Source organism: Taudactylus pleione, unplaced genomic scaffold, assembly GCF_031769625.1.
Source record: "Taudactylus pleione unplaced genomic scaffold, aTauple2 ptg000399l, whole genome shotgun sequence".
Lineage (NCBI taxonomy): Eukaryota > Metazoa > Chordata > Amphibia > Anura > Myobatrachidae > Taudactylus > Taudactylus pleione.
In genome coordinates, this window is record NW_028284801.1 from 3765714 (window position 1) to 3793517 (window position 27804).

General features: G+C 43.7%; 1 protein-coding gene across 1 annotated transcript; it reads right to left on the reverse strand.

Annotated features, from left to right (window-relative positions):
• Nucleotides 1-1796: 1796 nt before the first annotated feature.
• Nucleotides 1797-27049, reverse strand: LOC148506631 (zinc finger MYM-type protein 1-like). The gene is made up of 2 exons (XM_088446455.1): nucleotides 26985-27049; nucleotides 1797-3477 (listed from the first exon to the last, which is right to left on the reverse strand). The coding sequence occupies exons 1-2, from the start codon at nucleotides 27047-27049 to the stop codon at nucleotides 1797-1799; spliced, it is 1746 nt and encodes a 581-aa protein (XP_088302581.1).
• Nucleotides 27050-27804: the final 755 nt, after the last annotated feature.

Below are 27804 nucleotides of genomic sequence, written 5' to 3' on the forward strand. Positions count from 1 at the left end.
ATACTGGGCCATTGTACAAAGCAGGTACATTGTGGTTATCGATAAACTAAGGGGTTTCTTGGTCCAGCACCCATTAATCGCATAGTCCATTGATCAGTTAGGTTCTTTGGGCAATGCGATCGAACAGCATGGTTATATAAACCGTGATTGTGAAGTGGGTTGTTGTGGGAGTGAAACTGCTGGCAAGGTTAGGAGTTATTGGAACTTCTAGATGCTACTGGTGGGAGTAAACTCAAAGTAAGAAGCGAGCGGTGGAAGCTTGGGTTAATATCGTCGCAGGTAGAATAATTTTCAATAGGTGGTTATTCTGCTCCTCATTATACAAGCTGACTGTAACGCCATCTGCTGTGTATAACGGGAGGGAGTGCGTGAACGTAGCTCACTGAAAATCGTTCACCAATCGAAATTCTCTAGAAATTGCTAAGCGTTTTCTCAGATGGGTGCGAGGCAATCTCTGGTAATGGTCGATGATGTGCTGCTGATGGAAGGGCCGCTTGGGTCGGCCAGGTATGTTATGTTTAAAAAGTATGGTGCGTACGCTACTGAGTACTGCAACATATGGGTCAAAATGACAAAGAAATGTAGAACACCGTTTCCTAAGATTGGTAGCTTTGATTCGGAGGTACTGAATAATGTTATAGATAGTATATGTTTAGTGAAATCTCTAACGAAAAGGATTAAGTTTAATGGTTGTTTAAAGTTTTGGCAGCATGAGTGGAACATGTGTTTAAGGTAGCGTGCGACGCAAGATGGCTCAGGCATACTTCTATCTCCCTATGCGATGGAAGTTGACGGTACAAGCCGATAATTAAAATAATAATAAAAAAATTTAACAAGTAATATTTTTTTTTTTCTTCCTTTGTATTAAGGCACTTTAAGGTCAGGTTATTGACGAAGAAAAATAAACCCACTGTAAAATCAGCCATGACTGAAACTGGTGAGATTAATGTAAAAAGTAATGGTTTAAGCAAAATAATTTGTTATAAAAGAGCAATTATTAACATTTTAGATACTTAGGTGGTTTCATGATTCTGTAATGTACTGTATTAATCCATGTGCATTTTAGGAAAATAAGATGTCTTTGTTTACAGTAAATATTGGGATTCTAAATTACAATAGATAGAATGTTAACTTAAGTTATAAGGTGGCTGTCTCAATAAGAATATCACTCCAGCGTTGAATTCTCATAGTACTCATTAAAAACTTACGTATGTTCATTTTTTATGGTTATGCAAGATAAAAGTTTCCTTCCAAAAAGGACTATTTTTACAGGACTGGAGTCACATGGAAAAACAGGCTTTATTGTTGAAGAAATGGTAATTCCTGGCTTTCAAAAGGTATCTTGTATTAACCCTGTTTGTAGGTGCCTATATCATATCTGTAATAACACACTCCCACTTGGTACAATAGACCTCTTTATACTGGGGTGAGCAGGTTCGGATTTCTGAAATCTGAACCCCCCCGAGCCCCCCCGATCCGAGGCCGATCCGAGTCAGGCTCGACTTTTCCCGCCTGACTCGGATCTGAAATCAAAGCAAAACGTCATCATCCCGCCTTCCGGGTCTCGCGGGTTTTGGATTCTATATAAGGTACCCGCGTCGGCAGAGCTGTCTTAACAGCATTGTGGGCCCTGGGCAAAGCAATGCACTGGGGCCCCTACCCACCCATTCACGGGAAAAAAATGTAAATGGTCAATAAAATTAAACCTTTAGATTTAGTAGTACTTTCAACAAAATCAAACAAAAATGTTAAATAATTGGCAAACCGAACAGTATGAAATAATTATTTAATATTAATCAACACAAATGTTTGCGACATTTCTTTTTTGAGAATTTTTTTATAATTGGCTTGAAGTCAATGGTTTTCAGGATGTCATTTTCCATGCACATGAGTGAAAGCCAGTTCAACCGCTGCTGCCCCATTGTGCTGCGAAGCTGATTCTTTATAAGTTTCAATCTTGAAAATGAGCGTTCTCCTGTACAGTTGGTCACCATTGTGCACATGAACACTCTGAGTGCGATTTCAACATTGGGAAACACCGATTTCAAGTTGTCCAAAATTAGTTTGCTGTACAATGCAGGGAGAGTTTCACATTTTTCATCAAGATCCATGTAGTGCTTGAGATGCTTGCATTCATTTAGAAGGGCAGCATAATCAAGGTCTTTATCATACACATTAGCCAGATGCTCACACTTTTTGTCTAGCTCATCAGAACCAATTGTTTTCAATTGACCGAAGAAGGAAAACAGATTTCCAATCCATGAATAAGCTTCTGCACGTTTTGTGAGCTCAGAGTTCAAAGAGTCCAGAACAGGGAGGAATGTTTCTACCTTGAATTTTTCACTTTTGTTTATAATTATCTCTTCTCCAGATCCATCATATCTAGTAAGACGTACACTATGCTTTCGTTGCCGCTTCTTCACATCACTATAATCCAAATCTGGACACCTACTCCTGGCCTTCAGTTCATATTCACTGAATGTATCTCTAATTTCCTGAAGATAACTTTTCAGAGACTCAAGAAGAGTCATGGCGACAAGTATATTCACATCTTTAGACTGCAGGAACTTACTTGTTTTGTTAAACCTTTTAAGAATGTCGTTCCACAAAATTGTCAGAAAGATTGTTTCCATGTTCTCCATTCTCTCACTTAATCCTTCTGCCTCTCGCCTTGTGTTCACTCCTTGGTTAGTGTCAGCTGATAAAGAATCCAGTGCATCTTTAATTTTTTCAAAACCTTCATGCAGAGCATTAACAGCATCAAAATGTGATGACCATCTCGTATCAGACAGACGCTTGACCACAACATCTTTTCCTAAAGATGAGGACAGAACATTCCATCGATGTGTAGAAGCTGAGAAAAAAGAATACAAATGCTGAACAAAGTCAAAGAAGGAGACGACCTGTAGAGAACACTCTGCCGCTTTTACTCCCACCAAGTTCAGACTGTGCCCAGCACAGGGGACATAGATGGCCAACTCATTCAGTTGCCGAATCCGTGCTTGCAATCCAGTATAGCGGCCAGACATATTTGAGGCATTGTCGTATGACTGACCACGGCAGTTTGACAGCGGAATTTTGTTTTCATTCAGGAAATCTACAACAGTGTCTGCTAGATTCTTTGCTCCATGAGAAAAAATGGGGATGAACTTGAGGAAACGCTCTACTGGCTCACACCCTCTAATGTACCGGATTGTAAATGTCAGTTGATCAATGTGTGAGATGTCTGGAGTGGAATCCACACTTATTGAATAATACTTTGATTCTTTTATTTCTTCCAGAATGGCAGAAAGAACATGTTGTCCCATTAAATCGATAAATTCCTCACAAATGTTTGCAGATAGATACGATGGGTTCCCCTTTCCAGCATTTCCATACACTTTGAGATGTTGTTCCAGAAAAGGGTCAAATTCACTCAACAGCTCTAGAATACCTAAATAGTTTCCATTGTTTGATTCTCTCCACGAAATGCCAAGCCTCTTGAGGCAAGAAAGCGAATGACAGAAACCACACGTGTCAACACTTTATACCAGTACTCCTGCTCTGAGCGATATTGTTTGATTAACAAAGAATCTATGCATCCAGTTTCTTTATGGCGAATTGAATATGCGATCATGCACTTGCGATGTTCTTCTCCCTTTTCATGATCTACAATAAGATTGCTGTGTTTCCAATCTTTAAATCCTGATGTAGCAAATGGAGATTCTTTATTGGACAATAGGCGACATGCAAAACAGTACAAACAACCTTATGATGGTGAATAGAGTAGCCATTCGCGTTTTACATATTCGCCATTCCGCAGTTCATGTTTGAATACATTCTTTGATAGATACCTTATCTGAGTTATCTCTCCTCCGGCTCCTTTGTACTCTCTGCGTGAATTTTTAAGGTTGCAATCATGATTCTGACATGATGTTGGCCCACTATGAATCCAGTAATCCACTGTACTAGTATTCTTAATATCCCATAGTCCGGGATCTGTGACATGAATCACACTCTCTGTACACTCCTCTGCCATTATAGATTGGTGTATTTCTTCTTGTGGAATGTCCCCAGGAGCAAGAGTAGATGTAGATGGCAATGCTCTATTTACAGAAGCAGTACTAGTAGCTATTGCTTCTTGTGAAATATCCCCAGCAGCAGAAGCAGGTAATGGTATGTCTTGAACTGGATGACTGGATGCAGGAATGGATGTAGATGGTAATGCTGTATTTAGAGGAGCAGTACTAGTAGCTGATGTTGCACCTGGGATTATCCAAGATGTCAACTTTGGAAGTTTGCTAATTTTCTGCTTCTAATCTTCAGCTCGTTTCCTCTTTTGTGCTCCACTCATAGAAGTACGCTTCATTTCCCTGGCAGTACAGCTAGATTCAATCTACAGTTTAGTGTTGTAAAGAAAAGGAAAATAATGTGCTCTTTTTACTCTACCAACTTTAGGGGACTATTTAGCATTAAATATTTGTGGCATATTCCTCGAAAACACCATCAAGATTTAGCCCAGCCGCACCTGCGTTGTCAGCAGACCGTGCATGCACAGGAGTCCCGGTCACTCACCCAGAGCACATAGCATTAAAATACTGAAGATAGTGTAAATAACACTAACGGCCATATTCAGTTTGATGGCGAAAAGTCAGGGGTCAGACTTTTCGCCATCATCTGAGGTTTTTACTGGGATAAAGTATTGGGCGCGTGCCTGCTTATCCCAGTATTCATTTAGGATCCAGCGAAAATGGGACCCGGCGGAAAGGTAAGTATCGGAAAAGTCCTGGGAATTTTCGGGAAATCACCTAAAAGATGGTCTGACATGGGAGATCACTATGGGTACCCCCGATGTGGGCTGCTGAAGGTAGTCAGGGATTTAAATAGTCGCGGCAGGTGTATAAATGCGGATTTAGAAGAAGGGGTGAAGAATAGCACTTAGATTATTTTTTGGGAAAAAATGACTAGTCCCTTCAAATTTGGGGTACATGAAAATGGGTGCAAGCATATTTTCAACTCCCTAAAGTCATTTTATTTAATTCTTAAAAAATCCACCTGCCGCAACCATCAGCATTCTAGAAAACACCTGCCGCATACATGGAACACCCCCTGAATCAATTTTGCTAGTTTAAACCTTTGTTCTCTAATAATTTTTTTTCAACCCCAAAATGAAAGAACATTTTTTGGGGTGTGCTGAAGATTTATTAAAAAATTTTTTGACACAGATAACTTATTTTTTTTAAGCCTGCACCCCTAAACCCCAATTCTGCACTTTTTTTCGCCATGTATTAATTACATGGTGAAAACTTATCCCCGTTTTTTAACAAAGACTTTTCGCACCTGCAAAAAGTCTTTGAAATTGAATATGGGGATAATTGAAACAGGCTTTTCGTAGCCTAATTGAATACCCCCCTAAATCACTGATTGGCATTATAACACATCCTGTTTGATCATATGCTGAGTGCCGCACCTCTGGATTTGTATGTATAGAGTACGTGGAACCGGCACTCCAATGCAATAAATCAGACTGGTGCCCTCCTGATTAAGCCCTCAGTTTGCTTCTGAGCAGGATCATATAAAAGATGCAAGGGCGACACTCTGGACGACTTGAATAAATGTAGCTCAACCCGGTATAATTATCAACGTTTCAAAACTATTAATGTTCTTTCGTCAAGTTACAAAAACTTAATGAACAATGCTTACCTTAAGTAAGGTAAACACCACACAAAAGTGCACGCCCCTCGCTCGTCACAGACGCAGCTGGCTGGGCTCAATCACAGTGAAACAAAGATAACCAAAACACCAAAGTGAACCTATGGAGACCCAAATTAGTCTATATTATTATTTGGCATTTACAAAATACAGCATTGTGTAAAATCATCAGAATTATAACATTAGCTGATTAACGCAGTTGTTCCCAAACTCAGTGCCATGGCATCCTGGGGTACCTTTGGGTTCTTGCAGGGTTGCCACGGGTTGACGGTTCAGAACCAAATTAAATTATTTAAACCAGTGCTGCTGGCTGCCAATCATTAAATATGTGGACAAATAGAAGCACAACCATGTCCACCATCACATAACTCACTGAACGTAAGAATTACATATATGTACAATTTACTTGATCTTAATTTACTAATTTTTTTCATAATTTCTGAGAAACATTTGGCCTAAGGGTCCTGTGAAAAAAATGCTTATACAGTACTCTAGGACACTGTGGGCACGATTCAATTAAACGCGAAGTGAATAGCGCCGGTAATGAGCTCCCAGAGCTATTCAATTCTGCGAGAAGTTAGGTCGGGGAAGGTTTGTTCTCGCGCCTTAAACAGGGTGTTTAGGCACGAGAACGGGCATTCTCCGACTAAACTTCCCGGCGCGATGCTGTTTTCCCGATGCTAAGGGCAGAAAATAGCATCGTGCCTGGACTTTTGTTGGATTTCTGCTCGCATCCCAGGAGGGATGCGAGAAGAAATCCTTAGTCGGGCTTAGCAGCGCAAATGAATTGAATAGCTCCAGGCGCTGATTCCCGCCGCTATTCACTTCGCGTTGAATAGTAATCGAGCCCTGTGATTCACAAAAGTTTTAGAACCACTGGATTAGTGCTTCTTTTAAAAATGAAAGAAATGTTAACACCCAAACAAAAACTCCACATTGCTGCTATCATCTATATTTAGGACAATGATGACTAATCCAAGCCAAAACAGATATATATATATATATCAAAACCAAATGCCTTTATCTTGCGCTAATGTTAATCACACAAAGCTGCACCTCTAGATAAAACCCCCTGTAAGCTAGGGTCAAATACAATACAATATCACAATCACACTCTATTGTTTGATAGATAGATAGATAGATAGATAGATAGATAGATAGATAGATAGATAGATATATCAGGACCAGCGCTAGACTTTACTGCACCCATCGTCGTCCCTGTGTTGCTGCCCCTTCCCTCCTCCGCTCCCTCCCCCTGAGTTTACATTATCCAACTAGTGCCGGGAGGCAGGGTGGGCTTTTCCTGCGCCCACCGGCTACAATAGCTCTCCGTGCGACGACCCGGCTTGCCTGTGCCTGGAGCCGCCACTGATAGATAGATATATATATATATTATATACAAAAATGATACAGGTATTGTGAAATGCGATTTCACACCACCCCATTATGGGGACCCCACCCATAAGTATGGCTGGCTGCTCATGATGACTATGACTATTAGGACATTTTTGATAATGTAATGTGTGTTACATTACATTATCAAAAATGTCTTAGTCATGACAGGTTCACAGTAAGCTGGTAGGTTGCATTCCCATCCCCCTCCCCCATCACCCCATTCATATTAAGAGGAGTCTCCTGACCTGTCACCTGTGTACTGACTCCTGAGAGGAAGCTGAGGGCCTGATTCAGAGCCGAACGCTATTTGCGGACGGTCGTTCTGAGAAAGGGGCCGGATATTTAAATTAAGTGCTCGCTCTTTGCGGTCTGTTGACGTCTCTATGTCTGAACGAGTGAACAAAACATGCGGTTGCTATTTTGAAAAAAACGCCCCCTGGCCGCTCGCATCATACGTCATCTCCGCTATTTATTAGATTAATCGAGTACATTGAACGGCGTCTGAACTGCTCGCTATTCTTGTGGTAGCATTTTAAAGACAACCAAGTGACGTGGCCGATGACGCTGCTTTGTTAATTATGCACTCCCATTAAAAGCCTGTTTTGACCGTTTGGCACGCCTGCGTTCGGATCTCCACTCCCCGTTTTCAAGCACCTTCCCCTGTTACCACCCACAAACGCCTCACACTGTCACTCAAATTAGCAGGCATTCGCTATATTGCGAGCACACGATTTCTGACCGCACTGACTGGTTCGCGCATGCGCATTACAACAACCCATACGCATGCGCAGATGTGCGAACATCGCTCCGAACGAACAAGCGGCTCTGAATCAGGCCCTGAGACCAGATCCCGGGATGTCGACGGACGGATCCTCGACTCGTAACTATGCATAAAGAGTGGAGAAATAACATCATGTGACCTATTGTCAGGGCTGCATCTACTGTATAAACCTATAGATAAGGTAGCTCTATCAAAGTGGCAGCCGATAAATGGATTTATGATAGTAGTGTTTTAAATGACATAATTAATTAAATGCACTGTTAAGGAGTTAAATAATGTAGTGTAAAGGGTGAAAAAAAAAGTGGTAATTAATTATGTCATTTAAAACACTATCATAAATCCATTTATCGGCTGCCCCTTTGATAGGGGCAGGGCCGGCTACCATATCTATAGGTTTAGGTCATCAGCTTAAAATAAGCACTGACCTGTCACCTGCTGCAGACTGGGGGCTCCAGACACCTCACCACCAGTCAGGTGACGTCACCACCAGTCCGACCGGCACCAGGGAGACGGAGTCGGGCTACGCGGCAATCGGCGGCAGCAGCTGAGCGGGACAAGGAGGCGGAGCCAGCAGCAGCTGGTCTGGGCCTGGGCGGAGTATGCGGCGTCTTGCGTATGACGCATGAAGGGATGTCCACATGCAGACAGGTGAGTGAACCGCAGGCAGGAGGCGGGGGCGGGTGCTGGTGACTGACGGACGGACGGACCGACGGACCGATGGGGGGGTTGGTTGCCGGGTGCTGTCAGTGCCGCGCATGCACAGCACTGGCGCTATGTAAAAGAGAAAAAAAAAAAACGTTTACCAACATTCCGGGACTGCAGGGGGCTGGGGGGCCCCTTGAATCTTCGGGCCCTTGGTCAACTGCCCATCAAGCCCAATGAAAGAGACGGCCCTGCGCGTCGGAGCCATTTTCTCACTAGGCTGTGGACAGTGAAGAGGGAGGGTGGGAGTTAGGGCTGGCTGGGCTGTGTAGTGTAGTGTTGTGCTGTGCTGCTGTTGTCCATAGGGGCTGTGTCCACTCCTCCAAAGTCCATAGGGGCTGTGTCCACTCCTCCAAAGTCCATAGAGGCTGGCTGTGTTGTGCTGTGCTGCTATTGTCCATAGGGGCTTTGTCCACTCCTCCAAAGTCCATAGGGGCTGGCTGTGTTGTGCTGTGCTGCTGTTGTCCATAGGGGCTGTGTCCACTCCAAAGTCCTGTGCAGTGTTCCAGTCCTAAAGGGGTGCTGTAGTGTTGTCCAGGGGGTGCTCTGTCCATCAGGGGTGCTTCCCCCAAGTGCAAAAAAAATAAATATTTTTTCTGTGTTTGTGAATTGTGTGCGCAGTAGCCACACGTGCATCAACAAAGTAGTGCCAAGCGTGCGCCTGTGTCATAAGTAAAGGGCCAGCTGGCTTGACCATTAAAGGGTGCTGTAACCCGCAAAGTGCACTCCAAACAAAATAAAAAAATATTTTCTGTGTTTGTGAATTGTGTGCACTGTGGCTGCACGTGCATCAACAAAGGAGCAGCGCCAAGCGTGCGCCTGTGTCCCATAAGTAAAGGGCCGGCTGGCTTGTCTGTTAAAGGGTGCTGTAACCCCCAAAGGGCACTCCAAACAAAACAAAAAAATATATTTTTTTGTGTTTGTGAATTGTGTGCGCAGTAGCCACACGTGCATCAACAACGTAATGCCAAGCGTGCGCCTGTGTCATAAGTAAAGGGCCGGCTGGCTTGACCATTAAAGGGTGCTGTAACCCGCAAAGTGCACTCCAAACAAAATAAAAAAATATTTTCTGTGTTTGTGAATTGTGTGCACTGTGGCTGCACGTGCATCAACAAAGGAGCAGCGCCAAGCATGCATCTGTCTGTTAAAGGGTGGTGTAACCCCCAAAGTGCACTCCAACAAAAATAAAACATTTTCTTCTGTGTTTGTGAATTGTCTGCACTGTACGTGCATCCTCAAAGCAGCAGCGCCAAGCATGCATCTGTCTGTTAAAGGGTGATGTAACCCCCAAAGTGCGCCCCACAAAGAACAAAAAATTCTTCTTATTTTTTCTGTCTTTGCGAATTGTGTAGGCTGTAGCTGCACGTGCATCAACAAAGAAGCAGCGCCAAGCGTGCGCCTGTGTCCCATAAGTAAAGGGCCGGCTGGCTTGTCCATTAAAGGGTGCTGTAACCCCCAAAGGGCACTCAAAACAAAAGAAAAAAATATTTTCTGTGTTTGTGAATTGTGTGCACTGTGGCTGCATGTGCATCAACAAAGGAGCAGTGCCAAGCGTGCGCCTGTGTCCCATAAGTAAAGGGCCGGCTGTCTCATTTCTTAAAGGGTGGTGTAACCCACAAAGTGCACTAGTCTCCAACAAAAATAAAAAAATATTTTCTGTGTTTGTGTGCACCTTAGCCGCACGTATATATCAATATAACATAAATGGAGGACCAAACTTTCTCCGATAAAAAAAAAATAGGGAAAGATCAAGAACCACTTCCTCCTAGTGCTGAAGCTGCTGCCACTAGTCATGACATAGACAATAACATGCCATCAACGTAGTCTGCCAAGGCCGATGCCTAATGTCATAGTAGAGGGCATATACAATCCAAAAAGCCAAAGTTCAGTAAAATGACCTTAAAAAATACATTTACATTGTCTGAGGGGAAATATAAACTTGCCAATATGCCATTTATGACACGGAGTGGCAAGGAACGGCTAAGGTCTTTCCCTATCTTCATGACTAGTGGTTCAGCTTCACATGACGATGGAAGCCCTCCTCCCGCTACAAAAATCAAACGAGTTAAGCTGGCAAAAGCACAGCGAAGAACTGTGCATTGTAAGAAGATATCACAAATCCCCAAGGAGAGTCCAAGTGTGGTGGCGGTTGCGATGCCTGACCTTCCCAGCACTGGACGGGAAGAGGTGGCTCTTTCCACCATTTGCACGCCCCCTGCAAGTGCTGAAAGGAGCACCCACAGTCCACTTGCTGATATGCAAATTGAAGATGTCACTGTTGAAGTACAACAGGATGAGGATACTGGTGTTGCTGGCACTGAGGAGGAAGTTGGCGAGGAGGATTCTGATGGTGATGTGGTTTGTTTAAATCAGGCTCCGGGGGAGACAGTTGTTGTCCGTGGGATGAAAAAGCCCATCACAGTCATGCCTGGGCAGAAGACCAAACATTCCACCTCTTTGGTCTGGCAATATTTCTATCTAAATCCGGACAACAACTGTCTTGCCATATGTACCATATGTAAAGGTGAAATAAGTAGGGGTAGGGACGTTAACCACCTAGGAACATCCTCCCTTATACGGCACCTGCAGCGCGTTCATAAAAAGTTACTGTCAAGTTCAGAAACTTTGGCTAAGACCGTAAGCAGTCCAGGGACACCTAAATCCCATTGTCCTGTTGTATCCAAGCGCCTGCAAACCACACCATCAACTCCCTCCTCGTCAATTTCCTCCTTAGTCAGGATCGGAAGTAGTCCTGCAGGCCATGTCACTGGCATGACTGACTCCCCTATCCGGGATTCCTCAAGAGGATCCTGCATTGCTATGCCTCCTGCTGCCGCTGCTGCTGTTGCTGCTGCTGGGAGTCATTCATCATCCCAGAGAGGAAGTAGGAACACCACTACTTTTACTAAACAATTGACCCTCCAACAGTCCTTAGCGAGGAGGATGAAGTACGACAGCAGTCATCCTGAAGTAAAACGTATAACTGAGGCCTTGACTGCTATGTTGGTGTTAGACGTGCGTCCGGTATCCGCCATTAGTGCAGTGGGATTTAGACAATTGATGGAGGTAGTGTGTCTCGGGTTCCAAATCCCGTCTAGATTCCACTTCACTAGGCAGGCGATACAGAGACAGTACAGAAATATCAGAAAAAATGTCCTCAGTGTCCTGAAAAATGTGGTTGTACCCAATGTCCACTTAACCACGGATATGTGGACAAGTGGAACAGGGCAGACTAAGGACTATATGACTGTGACAGCCCACTGGGTAGATGTATCACCTTACGCAGCAACAACAGCAGCATCGCCAGTTGCAGCATCTCAGAAACGCCAGCTCGTTCCAAGGCAGGCTACGCTGTGTATCACCGGTTTCAGTAAGAGGCACACCACCGACAACCTCTTAGAGAACCTGAGGGAAATCATCGCCCAGTTGCTTACCCCACTTAGACTCTCCTGGGATTTGTGATATCTGACAACGCCACCAATATTGTGCGGGCATTACATCTGGGCAAATTCCAGCACGTCCCATGTTTTGTTCACACAATAAACTTGGTGGTGCAGAATTTTCTGAAAAGCGACAGGGGCGTGCAGGAGATGCTTTGGGTGGCCCAAAAAATTTCTGCCTACTTTCGCCATTCAGTGACATGCGTGCCGAAGACTGGAGCGCCAGCAAACACTCTTGAACCTGCCCCGCCATCACCTGAAGCAAGAGGTTGTGACGCGGTAGAACTCAACTCTCTATATGCTTCAGAGGATGGAGGAGCAGCCAAAGGCCATTCAAGCCTATACATCCACCTATGACATAGGCAAAGGAGGGGGTATGCACCTGACTCAAGCGCAGTGGAGAATGATTTCCGTGTTGTCCAAGGCTCTCTAGCCCTTCGAACTTGCCACACGTGAAGTCAGTTCAGACACTGCCAGCTTGAGTCAGGTCTTTCCCCTCATCAGGCTTTTGCAGAAGCAGCTGGAGAAAGTGAAGGAGGAGCTAAGAAGGAGCGATTCCGCTCGGCATGTGGGACTTGTGGATGAAGCCCTTCATTCGCTTTGCCAGGATTCCAGGGTGGTCAATCTGTTGAAATCAGACCACTACATTTTGGCCACCGTGCTCGATCCTAGGTTTAAAGCCTATGTGGTGTCTCTCTTTCTGGCCGACACAAGCCTGCAGAGGTGCAAAGACCTGCTGGTGAAAACGCTGTCAGCTGAAGCGGAACATGACACGTCAACAGCTCCTTCTTCATTTTCTCCCACAACTGGGGCTGCCAGGAAAAAATTTAGGTATCCTAAGCAACCCGCTGGCGGTGATGCAGGGCAGGCAGGACCAAGTTTGGACATCTGGTCTGGACTGAAGGACCTGGCAACAATTTCTGACATGTCTACTGTCACTGCATATGATACTGTCACCATTGACAGAATGGTGGAGGATTACATCGGTGACAGCATCCAAGTAGGCATGTCAGACAGTCCGTACCTGTATTGGCAGGAAAAAGAGGCAATTTGGAGGCCCCTGTACAAACTGGCTCTATTTTACCTGAGTTGCCCCCCCTCCAGTGTGTACTCCGAAAGAGTGTTTAGTGCAGCCGGGAACCTTGTCAGCGAACGGCGTAGGAGGTTGCTTCCACAAAATGTGGAGAAGATGATGTTCATAAAAATGAATTATCAACTCTTCCAGGGGGACCAGCCTCCAGAACGTACAGAGGGACCTGTGGTGGTGGATTCCAGCGGGGACGAGTTAATACTCTGTGAGGATGAGGATGTACACAACACTGAAGAGGGTGAGGAATCGGTGGATGAGGACTACATCTTGCCTCCGTAGAGCCAGTTTGTGCAGGGACAGATTAATTGCCAGCTTGTTTTGTGGGGGCCCACACGAACCAATAATTTCAGCCACAGTTGTGTGGCAGACCCTGGCGCTGAAATGATTGGTTTGTTAAAGTGTGCATGTCCTGTTTATACAACATAAGGGTGGGTGGGAGGTCCCAAGGACAATTCCATCTTGCACCTTTTTTTTCCTTTGCATTATGTACTGTTTGGGGCCTAATTTTTCAAACTGCCATCCTGTCTGCCACTGCAGTGTCACTCCTAGATGGGCCACGTGTTTGTGCTGCCCACTCGTATCTCTTAGCATAGTCATCCAGCTACCTCGGTGCAACCTTTTGGACATAAAAACACTATTGTGAGGTGTGAGGTGTTCAGAATAGACTGGAAATGAGTGGAAATTAAGGTTATTGAGGTTAATAATAGCATAGGAGCAGAAAAACCCACAAATTCTGTGATTTTAGCTGTTTTTATGCTTTTTTTCAAAAAAATACAGATTCAAAACACAAAACCCAGAACCCAAAACACGTAAGGGTGGTTTTGGCAAAACCAATCCAGATCCAAAACACCAATAATTATTTTCTCTGATAGATTTTGCTCCAAAATTTATCTATAGACTTACAGTCAGGCCGGAAGTGCAGATGAATAATTCACAGTCACTTAAAAATGTACATACAGTATTTATCCCCCATACACACATTCATTCGCGGCATATCACTACATTTATTCTGTTTAGGTCACCTGGCAGCATATCAGTGAAAATTGGGCATTAAAGTCACACATGTGCAATGTTTGTTTTAAAGTACTGGGGAATTCATAAGTAATGGCAGCCAATGCAGATATGACATATATATATATATATATATATATATATACACATGTATATAAATATTTTAAGCAAATGAATGTAGCTGGAAATTAATTTTTTTAGTGATAATAAAATTATTTCATTTTACATATTAAAATGTTATATATATTTAGGGATTGTTCCGATGTGGGGTGTCACGGACATTATAGTTAGCAAGTTTTGGAATGTTTGTTGTGAGTGGCCATGGTTTGTGCCGGAGATGTAGTGCGGCACTTGTGTGAGTTGTGATTTGTATGGGTTTGCGTGCATTCTTGGAGGATAGGCATCTGTGTGATGTGTGGAGTTTCTGGGCACACACATGCAGTGCAGGGGTTTGTGGTTTGTTTGTGCTAACATGATTTTGGTGTTCTGTGTATGTGATTATATATGCTCATCTGTGTGGAGTTTGTATGTTCTTATGAGGGTTTCCTTGTAAATATAGCAGTTTGAAGATTTGTTTTAGATTAGGGAATTCAGTTCTCATTATGATTCGAAGGGTTGCAGAGATATGCATGGTGCAGTGTTTGGGATGATCCAGTTGCTGGATATGTCTCGTCAGGGAAATGGGGGCGGTTATGGGCCCTGCGAAGGCTGACAGGTTTGGTTTATGGGACGCTTTGATTGCTGTACACATGTGGTGCAACGAGGACGACCCGGTGTCTGGGGTCTGTGGTGATGAAGGATATCTGAGATGTAGCGGTAAAAGCACTTGTTATGTAGGATATTCTGTTGTTGTAACGTATGGGAGTAAATGATGATCAGCAATTTGTTCCTAAATGCCAGAAAACAGATGAAAATGGTCGTCAGACAAGTTTGTTAAATGTTTGATCAAAACAATTTGTTCAAATAACAGTTTTAGTACATTTTCGGGCGTTTGGGAGCAAATTGCTGATTGCGATTTACTATCATCCCTTACCAGATTTTCATTCCAACCAATCAACTTGTTGGATGGTTGGATGTAAGTTGGTCTAGTGTGTGGCCCAGTCTCACCTGTATCCCTGTTGCCATACAGCAACTGCTGCTCTGCTGCGCTGCTGTATGGCAACAGGGATGCAGTTGAGACTGGGCTGTAACAGCAGAAGCAGCTTTCTAATTTCTGGTGCCAGTTCCTGGGACTCTCATTCCCTGTCCTCTAATATCTAAGACAGGCAACAGCAGATCCTGGGCATATAAGCACACCACTCTATACCTGTATCTATATTAGGAAAATATTTAGTACCATATGTACTCTCCCAGATCGGAATAGAGGGACGCCTCTAATAACCTCCATATTATACATATAGGTGGTATCCGTGGTGTTCAGCATTTTAATATTGTGGTATCATTATACCTCTTGCATGTTGTATGTATTTGTTTATTATTTCGCCTTTTGTTTTCTTTTTGTATTTATATGTCAATTGTGATACATGTTTTTTATATTCATACGTTACTTGTATATCTAATATACAGGTGGATCCACTTAACCTCAGAATATCTTACCCTAGATAATAGTACATTGCACCTTCATTAACTAATATCATATTAGAAGGTTGAGGTGGGTCCATCCTATGTATCATTTCACTGGTTCCGGTGGATTACTGAGGGACTACTTTCACTAGACATACCATATGTATGGTTTCTGTGATTATTGCAATATTGCATCTCAATATGTGTACTATGTAGGGTGGTACTTTGTTGAATTATCTATTCCAATTGTGTATATTATTAGTAAATATCTATAACTATACCCCCAACACCATATGTATGGTTTCTGTGATTAGTGAAGTATCGCATGTGTACTATTTAGAGTGGCACTTCGATAAATTGTTTAATTCAATTGTGTATATTATCAGCAAATATCTATAACTATATCTCTAGTACTGCTAAATAGACCTGGATATAGTGGATCACTGTTAATAGATATAGTGTATCTTACACTATCAATGTTCATATTTGTCTATGCTGTCTATGTTTAATAGGTTGATTTCGAGTGTCTATGTTTTATTTTTAAAGAATTTAATAAAATTTAGTTTTAATATCAACATCATTACATCAATTTCAGATATATTAATATCAGCAATGGGTAAATACATGGTGGTTTGTTTGCCAACTGAGACATTAATGTAATTTTCACATGTGATTATGACCTTCACATAGGTGTAATCAGTTTGTCCAATTTTTCAATACTAATTTTGTAGCTATCAATACAGCACAGGAGTGTGCCCTAATAGGAGTCTTTTCTTTCTCTCCTCTCCAAAATAGTTCTCACAATTGTAAAGTATTTTATAACATGGATTTTAATAAAAAGCCAAACAAAAACAGACATAAAATATTCAAACAATCCATAATATAGGTCACAGAAAAGGGGGGATTTAAACCATACCAGTAATTTGCCATAAACAGGCGTAGAAATAGTGGGTACATCCGGCTCCGGGTACCTGTTTTCCCTGTTGTGTAGGCTCCTGCATTTCTAAATAGTTTTTTTAAATTGTTATTGTTTATAATTTTGGAGCGCAGTGGCGTTTTATCTTTAGCCACCTTCTATAGATGTTTTATTACCAGTGGCGGGCTGGGCTGGGGGGCAGGGTGCCATGTGCCACGCCGGGCCGCTCTATTGCTGAGCAATGCGGGCTGCCTTCTCCTACAGCACAGGGGTCCTGGTGGTCTAGTGTTAACACTAGACCACCAGGGCCCCTGTGCTGTAGGAAAAGGCATCCCGCTTCGCTGCTGCACCCGCGGCTGCGTTCTGACTTTAACTGTCGGCGGCAGCCACGGTCACATGGCCCCTCACTGTGTCCTACAGGGCTACGGAAGCCCTGTAGGTCCACAATTAACAACCAGGCATATCTGTGATACGGCCACCCTGCCGCACATAGGCGGCCGTATCACTCTGGAATGGAATGCCTGTTACCAGCTTGTGTGCACAGCATGCGTGGGCGGAGGAGGGGGCTGCTAGAAGCCTTGTCACCCAGGACCCCCTGCCTTCACCCCCTGCCCCTACTGCCCATTAATACCCCCTCCCCCCCAAAAAAGACAATAAGATGGGAGCCTCATTCTTAATAGAAGGCTCCCATAATCATTTTAAAATAAAGTGGTCCTTTAGAAGTGGGCTACACATCCCAGCATGCCCTTCCACAGTTTTTCTCTCAGGGCATGCTGAAATGTGTTAAGCATGCTGGGATGTGTAGTTCAACAGCAGCTAATGGGCAGCTTATTATTGCCCACCCCTGGTGGGAGTCTGTGTCAATAGGCAACTCCCATATAGGAAGGGCCATGGAAAGTTCCCCCCTGGCTGCACCCCGATGTCTGAAAGGAAGTGAAGAGAAAAATAAGCAGGGGGAGAGCTGAAGGAAAGAAGAAGAACCCAGTTAAAGGAAAAAAAAGTGGAGTGAGAAAAGCAGAGAAAAAGAGTAAAAAAAGAAATCAAGGTAAGTGTATGTTTAGTATTGTATTTATACTCTTATTTTCTGTTTCTGTTGAAAACAAAATATGGTGGGAGGCAGGGGTGTTTTAAGAGAGGAGGGGGCCCGTGTGCAGCCTCCGTTTGGGCCCCCTCCTCTGTCAGCAGCTCAGCGCTGTAGATTCTGGCTTCATACCAGAATCTACAGCGCATGTGCGAGTCTCTGGGAAAATGGTGCCCTCGCCTACTTTCCCGGGGACATCTTTTCTGCGCATGCACAGATCACTGGGAAAATGGCCACCGCCATTTTCCCAGTGAGTGTTTGCTGCTCTGCAGCACCGGTCTGGCGCTGCGAAGCAGCACTTCGGACCCTGCGGTGAGGCAAGTATACTTTTAACTATACCGCACACCTTGCACCCATTATAAAGACGCATATGGTGGGAGGGAGTTCCTGTATGCAATATCTCTCTCTACTGACATTTGGGGGATATATGCAAGGTGCTAAGTGTCAAATGCGCTTTAACCAGTGATATTTTATTCTTACATTGAACATCTGTATGTATGTTAGATAACGTAGAGAAAATCACTTTTCACTATGATATCTGCAAACATATAATGATTTCGCCATCACCGTACTATTATATGGCGAAGTTAATCATGCAGATGTTGCTAGAAAACAATGAGCACTTTTGTGGCTTATCGTTTTTCATATATCAGCAGCCTTACCTGCTGGCATGTATTCTGTGCGGTAGCAGACTCCGTTCCAGTACATGTGCTTAATGTTTGCAGATAATAATGTATCTTTGAGATAATTAACACCAGGCCTATTTTTTTTTTTTAATTAATAAATATTTATTATACCAAAAACCTCCATTTAAGGAGGCACCGATACTTATGGGCCAGTGCTCTGGACTTACCCCCCAGGCTAAAAGTTGCCAGCCAGCCCCTGTTTATTACTTTCAGGAGTGTATCGTAGGTGGGGCGGATGGAGCAGTTGCTCGAGGAATAGGCAGTAGGTCATCTGCATTTTTGTTTACTGTATTGATAATAATGGACTGCCAATAATGGTTGGGTAACTGCAGTACACAACTTGCTGTAGCATGTGGCCACTCTAACTGTCATGTGTTTGAAAAATGACAGGAGCTGATTGGTTGGAGCACCATTTAAGATTAGTAACGAGTGATAACAATAAATCTGGGCCATAATGTGCACATGCTGGCTCCCGTGTCTCCTCTGCTTGTGTGCTCTATTGCCTGTTCCTGAGGGGTTGGGTATGAAATAACGGCAGTCGGGATGCCAGCTGTCAAAACACAGACAGCAGGATCCTGATGCGCAGTGTCCCGGAACAGGGCTCCATAAGTAAGCTAACCCTCCCCACTTATACCCCTAACCCTCTGTTCCTGCATCCCTACCCTAACCCTCCCCCCATCCTAATCCTTCCCGTTAGTGCCTAAACCTAACCCTCCCCCTTCCTAATAATCCCAGTTAGTGCCTAAAACTAACCCTCCCCCCTTGGTGCCTAACCCTAACTACCCCCAGGGGTGCCTAAACCTGACCCTCCCGGTCCGTAATCTAACCCTAACCTCCCCCCCGTAGCCAGTGGCGCTGAGAGGGGGGTGAGCGGGTACTAAAGACCCGGGCTTGCTGGAGGGGCCCGGGTCCGGCACCGCCTTCCCTCCCTCTTACGTTACAGCAGCCCAGCACACGCTGATGTGTGCTGGGCTGCCCTGGGAGGCTGTTCGCGGCTGCTAAAAGCAGCTGCCGGAGCAGTCTCCTATGCCTATATGGGGAGCGATCTCGCTGATCGCGCCCCCCATTGGCTATGCACCGGGCTGAGGGACACACAGTGCCCCACTCCCCAGCGCCACTTCGCAACGCTACAAAAATGATTACATTTTTTTTTCTTTATAAGGGGGCGTGGTCACGCCTCCCGCAATTAACCCTCAACATCCTGACTGTAGGCATAACTACATCCCTTCCTGAGCTCTGCTCTTACCCCTGCTGCTATCATGATCCATGTTTACCCCATGCATGTCTTCCTCTCCTCTGTGTGTATTTTTCTATCATCACCATTTTCTTGTCCTCCTTTGTGTATACATGTCTTCTTTTTGTATGTGAGTCTGTATGTTTGTTTCTCATTTTATATGTGCCCATATAGCTCTCTGTGTCCTCCCCATTTTTTAAATGTGTGACATCGCATTGTGAGTGTCCTGTCTCGCTTTACATCAGACATATTATATATATATATATATATATATATATATATATATATATATATATAAAATGTTTAAACTGTTTTTATATATTTTTTTTTCACGGTATTGGAAATGAAAGCCCAAATCGGGTATGTTGCTCACAGAGTGGCCTGACAAAGTGGTACACTAACAGTTACTGCTTTGTGCCATTTATATTTATAATTGTGGTTATAAGGAATTTTTATCACTGTGATTAGTGGTGATAATTATTTATAATAGCTTAGAACTGGATCTCTTGCTTTAAACAGAATAAAATTTATTTAGGTCCATGGTCATCCGTATGATATTAGTTTGCATAAATGATATCAAAATGATGTTGCTGTAAGTATAAAGACACAATGAATCATTTTAATGAATATAATTCTTGTGATGTGTCCTTTTGTAGTATTGTAACATACTTGCGATAACATAGCATTTGCACTTTGTATGCTTCCTACGTGGCTGGACTATGCTCTCCTGCACTTCTCCAAGGAAGCTACAGATGCACACTGGCCAGATTACAATTGCAAGTTAAGCGACTTTCAGGGGTACATTTGCTAAAGTGAGTGGAGTTGCTGCCCATAGCAACCAATCAGATTCTAACTATTATACTCTAGAAGGTGCTAATTAAATGTAAGTAGAATCTGACTGGTTGCTATGGGCAACATCCACACTTCTAAAAACTCTCACTTTAGTAAATTTACCCCTCAGTGTTAGTTTTATAAGTGACTTTAGTCCAGAAGTTCCCAAACTCGGTCCTCAAGGCTCCCCAACAGTTCAGGTTTCAGAGATATCCATGGTTGAGCATAGGTGGTTAAATCAAATTGACTGAGGTACTAATTAAGTCACCTGTGCTCAACCATGGATATCTCTAAAACCCGAACTGTTGAGAACTGTGTTTGGGAACCTCTGGTTTAGTCTGTTGTGGAACAACAAGGCACAGCATGTCCCACCAGAGGGTAAGCTGGAACTTGTTTATCATGCATACAGTGGTATACATAACAAAATGTAAATGGCTTTGGGTGAGAAGGGGTGGGGGGAAAGGGGGTATTAAATCTGCAGCCAAGGAGAAGGAGGGAGTATTAACAATGAACGGCCTATAAAATGACTTCAGGAATGCATTTAATCTCCAGTGCCGTGTTAAAAGTGTTTACAATTGAACATTTGTATGTAAGTCATTTCAAGAACCAAGTAATAAATAATCCAGTGGTCACATACTTCTTACTCAATTTGTGAGTGGAAGATGTAATGAAGGAACGTCTAATTGGTGGTATTCCAGGTTAAAGTTATATTAGACACTAGCCGGGATACGCCCTGGTTGAAGACTGGACCCTGATGTTAACCTGCAGCCTTTATTTGTTTACATTGTCCTCGACTATAATCTAATTCCATTAATCCTGAAAAGGACCCCACTGTTTGCTAACAGGCATGCAAACAGTGTCATAACTACTGTGAGTGCGGCTCTGGTGCCCGTGCTGCCTCTGTGGTCCACCGCTCCCCCTGCACCCAGTCGCACACAAAGTGGGCCGTTTGACCCAGGTGTCAGTGACGTTGATTTGATGCTCGCCGGCCAGCTGACGCACTAGCAGGCAGTCATGGAGAGACAGCGCCGCTAGTCAAAAGGCAATCATGAGCTTGCAGACTAGCAGCCAATCAGCAGTGGCGGCTCCCGATTGGCTCCCGGTCCGCGAGCTCCTAGTGGCTCACGACTGGTGCTGTCTGTCCATGTCTGCTGCTGTGCCAGCTGTAATTAGCTGCTGGCCCGGCCTCAAGTCCACACCTGCTGATGACACACAGGAGGAGAGAGGGGCTTTATTACCATCACAACAATTGGCAATACTGAAAAATAAAACATCAGTGTACAGTATACGATAAAGTATATACCAATAATGACCACATTACTGATTATATATGATGATACCAGGGAGCAACCCAGAAGAGGCCAGGTGGTACATAATCTATGCCGGCTGTAGACTGTAGCAGCCGCAGAGTACCACCGCTACGCACTAGTTGTCAGAAAGTGGATTCATTGTTTTAGCAGTTTTAAATTCTTTTATTTGTTCATTTTGTATTAAAGTGACATCTCATAGTGACAATTATGCAGATGACTACACGGTGATATTTTTAGTTACTGTCTACATTACAGGCACAATGCATTTCTTTTTCAGTTGTCTATTTGAACTAACAAGAGAAAAGATGACTAAGGGGCCTATTTATTAAGCTGTGCATATAATCCTCCAAAAATGTATGGTTTCTGAGGATTTCCATGATATTTTGGAATGAGGCATATTTAACAAGGGGGTACTACAGCAAACGACAGATATATGCAGCGATCCCTCTCTTTACAATCATAGAAGCAGCCCCATAGCTTTCTGAGAGTGTGAAAAAGCCCAATTTACCAAGTTCTGTAAAGCTTAGCTTTTCTGGACTTGCCCCTAAGAGCTAACAATCTTTAAAAGTATTGCACATGTCTTACAAAGAGGGAACTTTTTCCTGTGACTTGCGTTTGACCGTGTATGCACATTAAGCAAGCCAGCTCCAAACAAAGAGTCTATGTCCTGGCAAGAGACCCTTAATAACATTTCCTGATAAATTATTTCTTATTGCCATGATATGCAGGAAAAAAAATAATTGATTGGGCAAAGATGCAGGGGATGATGAACAGGTCCCTAGGAAGTGTACAAGGATGGCTTATCAACAAGTTAATTGAAAATGTCACATGCTTACTTTTGAACTGACGTTAACCAACTCCCAATGCACAGAATTACTTGCTCAATAAGTTAGTGTACAGCGAGTATATTTCGACAACATTCAGCATGTCGACACTGATTAAATGTAGACAAAACATTCCTGCTGGTCTAGCGGTGTCATACCTGGTATGGCGGACTAAGCGGCTCCAGCTGTGTCTGCTGGTCCAGCGGAGATATCATAGTGATTTCCAGCTCATCTTGCAGCGCTTCCGGCAGTACTTATCTCTAATCTGCCGCTAGTGCCTAACCGTAACCTCCCCTCCCATAGTCTAACTCTAACCCTCCACTCCTACAACCTAACCCTTACCCTCCAGTCCCTGCAGAATGTTGACATTTCCCATATCAATATTAGAACATGTTGACATTCTGCAGTTGCTAATATGTTCGCACTGTGGTGCGACGTTGTAAATGTCGACATTAGAACTGCATCCCTTGTACCTTGTATAGTACATACTGGATTCCAAAATACTACACGTGTTTATGACCGATAACGAAGGGTTGCGAATGTATGCAATCATGACTTAAATTGCTTTAAAGCTGCATTACCAACTATTACGATATACAGTATATGCAGTTGCTTTTCCGGGTGCTCCTCGGTTCATGCCCTCTCATAGTCTTGAACAGAAATATTCTGCCACTTAAGAAGTAGTACAGGTTTAAATGAGCATCCCCCATTTACTGTTCTATAATAAATTTATACACATACAGTAGTAGGCCTGTGACACAGAAAGAAGATAATGTACTCAGTATTTATGGTGTACACGTCACCTATACACAGTGGTGGCAGCCACGTTGTGCTTTCACAGTACAGTATCTTATATCTTTAAATCCACTACTGTATTTTATATTTAGACTACCCAACGCCTTACTTGTTGACTGAAACAGTAGAAGAAACAATGCTAAGTGGGCAGTCTATACATTGTAATTAATATCAGTAAGATGACTGATGGCGCTATGGAATCTGTGGTGTCTTATAAACAATATTGATGATAAAAAATGTACAGTATTGGATTTAAAGAAATCTCTACCCTGAATTGCAATAAATTGTCTTTCCAAGAGCGATTTTGAATATCTCTACAGTTGATCCCTATATCCAAGGGCACAGTGAACACCTATTGAATGCAAGTATATTATTATTCCATATATTATTTTAACACTTCAGTTTCACTTTCTCCTTTTCCTTATATGATCTCACTTAGATTGGTAGTTACATCCAGCAATACACTGAAGGCTGTCTTGAAACTGATTCACTGTAAGGGCAAGATTAAGCAATACACTGTGTTTTTAGGGAGCAAGCCCAGGATAGGGCAAGGATCAGATGAAGAACCCATTAATTTCTGCCTCAGTTAATTCACTACCATAGAGTCTACTTAATGCGATTTATAAATGCTGCTGGTACTTTTTCAGTATTAGCAGCCTCACAGGATAGAACAGCATTAAGTTGGTGTTTGAGGGCAGTGTCCTGACCAAAGAGATTGTCCAAAGGCAGTATCAGATGCTGGGATAATGATGCCAACTGAGCTTCAAGAAAAGTTGTGTAATATTATCTATAAGACAATGGTGAGATACACAGCAACAGGTGAATCAAAGCTCTGCAAGAAAATGTTAGGTCAGCAACAATTCAAATCATAAAACAAGGAAATTAGAACAACCCCCACAATGACAATGGTATTCGGGGAAGAAACAAAAGTGTATTTTTCAAGTTTGCTTCAGAGTAGAAAAAACGGCGTAGTAACACTGGGCCTTGAGAACTGAAGGTAACACAGCTCTTAAAGGGATCCGGTCAGAATAGCGACCATAGGGATGCTGGCACTGGGGGTGGGAGAGGGGAGGAAAGGGGCGCAACAGTGCAGCACAGGATGGCGCTGGGCGCAGAAAAGCCTAGCGCCAGCCCTGGTCCTATCCTAGAATTGCTTTCTGCATGCCTCTGGATTTAGGATAGTAAAACAGCATGCATGTTTTACTATCTGATCATCTTTCTATTCAATGTGTATAGCAATTTAGGACTCATGGTCTATCCCAGTAAACTTAGGGACTAGAAGCTTCATCTTTTTAGAAAGATTTATACAAAACACAGGTTGATTAAAATATTTGTAGGTATGCATCAATGTCAAGGTTTCCGTCATATTCTTACAACTAACAAAAGGATCATATAGGGCTTGAGGTTTCAATAAGGTTAAAAAAAGAGGTAGACTAGATGTGGTTCTCCCGTCAAATTCTGTTTCTATGTCATCAGAAGCATTGAGAAAACTACTCACGTGCCAGAGAAACGTAGACACCTGTCTAGGAATGAGTAGATCGGATTACAACAGCAACTCTCTCTGAAGTACTGTCTCATCCCACATGTGTTCTATTGGGTTCAAATCTGGTGAAAGAGGAGGTCAACGAACGATGCCAAACTCAGAGAAATACTCCTCCCAGCCATAATCTGGGTGGCTATGGGCCTGTGCAGTGGCTGATTGTCATGGTGAAAGAGCCATGCATGACGCAGAGGGTGCATAATACCTGCAAGGATGGTTACATAGAGGACCTCATTCAGAGTCGGTCGAAGCGGCCGCACGGTTGTACGGAAAAAGGGGCAGGATATGCAAATGATTCCCTCGCAAGTTGCGTCCCTAAGTTCGGATCGGTAGTTGGCCGACCAAGGGGAGGAAGCGGTCAGAAGACAAAAAAATACGCCCCCTTCTCGTACGCATTGCACGTCATCTCCGGGCATATAAGGATTAATCGAGACCATCAGAACTGGTCGTAGAGCTTAAGGTTGACCATACCCTCTCTTAAGCTCTACGATCATGCCAGTGTAAAAACCTCCCAGGTCACATGTGCCATGACGCTACTTTGTTAATTATGCACTCCCATAATCTGTATGCACTCCCATAGAACGCCGTTCGCATAATTAGGCACGCCACTCCCCCGTTTTCAAGCACCTTCCCCTGTTACCACCCACAAACGCCTCCATCTGTCACTCAAACTACCGACCTGGCTGTGTTCAAGGAGAGAGAAATATCTGATCGTAGCGGCTAGTTTGCACACGCGCATTGCGAACTTTATGCATGCGCAGTATAGCGAACATCGGTGGCGTACGACCGTGCGGCTGCAACGACCGACTCTGAATGAGGTCCAGAGTCCTTTGGTTAGTACTTTCTGCAGATGTATTAGGTGTCCAAACGTTTGCCAGCTGAAAACACTCCACACATAACAGAGCCACGGCTGCCCTGGACTGTCCCTTGTTGGCATGCAGAGTCCATTGCCCCGTGGAGTTTACTCCGCACACATAATGGTCCATATGCCCAAAATAGTTGGAACCTCGACTCGTCGGACCAGGCTACACGTTTCCAGTTAATTTGTGTCTAGTGGCAGTGTTCATGTTCAACACAGGCAATGTGCAGAGCCTTGTGCCTAACAAAGAGACCCAGGTGGGCCATCGGCTCCTTTATCCCATAGAAGGAAACGTCGCACTGTTCATACGCTATCTGCTGCAATTAATGAGTCCCATGCGATACTGTCCACAATCTTCCAGAGTTTTTCAGCAACTACCACGATGCCGTATGATAGATGTCTTTTCTCATGTTTTGTAGCCATAGTACATCCGTGAAATTGTTGCACGTGAAAATCCAAATCTCATGCTGATTTCTAAGATGGAGAGACCCATCTCTCTGACACCTACTACCAAGTCTTGTTCAAAGTTGCTTAAATTGTGGCACACTGCCATCTTCACTATGTATTACAAGAGAACTAATTGCAGAGATACCGGCCTATACAGTATACTGTACAGTACTTTAATAGTGGAAGATACCATTTAATGCAGGGTGTGTGGTGGCATGTACTGGAAATGGAAGCGGTTGTCAGTTTTTCTGGCACATGTATATGTAAAAGTGCTTTCAAAGGGTTGTTGGAGTCGGGTTGGGTACGGGATGCCGGCGGTAAGAATACCGACAATTTCATAGTCAGACTCCTGACCCAATTAGGTAACTAACCCTCTCCCCTGCAAACCCTTACCATCGGGATGCAGACTGTCTGAATTCTGGCGCCGGCATCCCGACTGCCGTGATGGTAACTACATCCCGTTGAAGTCCGCCTAGGCCTGATAACAGGGTTTTGGCATCTGCCCGTATTGATGTAACCAGAGCTGACCCTAACCAAACTAATGCCCTAGGCAAGATTTTGGCTAGTTCCGCCTCTGACCAAGCATTCTTCTCATAGCACAGCATCCATCACCACAGATCTCAGCAGCAGCACCGATCACCCATAGCAATCCTCATACACAGAGCTTATGCCACACATTAGCACTGCCCTTATACACAATGCCACACAGTAATGTGCCTTGCATATTAAGCCCTTATACACATAATACAATACATTATTTGACCCCAACTTCCCCACACAGCACTCACCTGGCCAATAAAACTGACCTCATCACCTCAGCCTGCCTGGACTCAGCAGATATTGAAGTCGCCATGCTTGCGCTCCTTACTCTATGCTCAGCTTTGTGTCCCCCTGCAGACAGGGTCAGCCTGCTGGACTCTACAAATGCCCATGGAAGGAGAAGGTGCTGTGTCTGGGCATGCGAAACAGCCCTCCTCCAGCGGCCATTTTTGTTACAGCCCTGCTGCCTCTGCTCCCCGTTCTTGTTGCTGCCGGCTGTATGAGCTGCTGCCCGACTGGAGTTGAGAACTCCGATCACGGTAGGGCAGCTAGAGGAGAGCCATTAGTGCCATCCCGCTCCCACCGCTGCCTGCTGCCAAGCTGAGCCAGCCCTAGGCTTGGACTGCATGCCCTAGGCATTTATCTAGTTTGCCTATGCCTAGGGCCAGCTCTGGATGTAACTCACCCTTCCACTGCCAAAGCCATCTCACTCAGTACCTGTCAGAACCACAATGGAGAAAGCTGGGTAAGAGAAAGCTTGATTTACCAAAATGTATGCAGCATGCTCCAAAATACAGAACATCTTATCTGGAAAACCTCTGTATCTCAGTCTAGAAAGATCCCATAGCTGTACATTGCTATTTAAATTGTGAGCACTAAATTAATGTGGTTGCATATATGTTTAGAAGGATTCAATATTGTTGTTATTCAAATAGTGTACTCTTTGGTGCACCAACATAATCATGGGAAAAATGGCAGGCATTTTTTTTTACTGGACATGGAGAAACAAACCTTTAAAGTAAAAATAATGTATTGTTTGTTTATTTGTATACAAAGCAAGAATTGGAT

Coding starts and splice junctions, on each gene's coding strand:
- LOC148506631 (XM_088446455.1), bottom strand. CDS start 27,049: ATGGCGACTTCAATATCTGCTGAGTCCAGGCAGGCTGAGGTGATGAGG. Junction 3,478..26,984: donor AGGTCAGTTTTATTGGCCAG/GTGAGTGCTGTG, acceptor TTGCCTCAAGAG/GCTTGGCATTTCGTGGAGAG.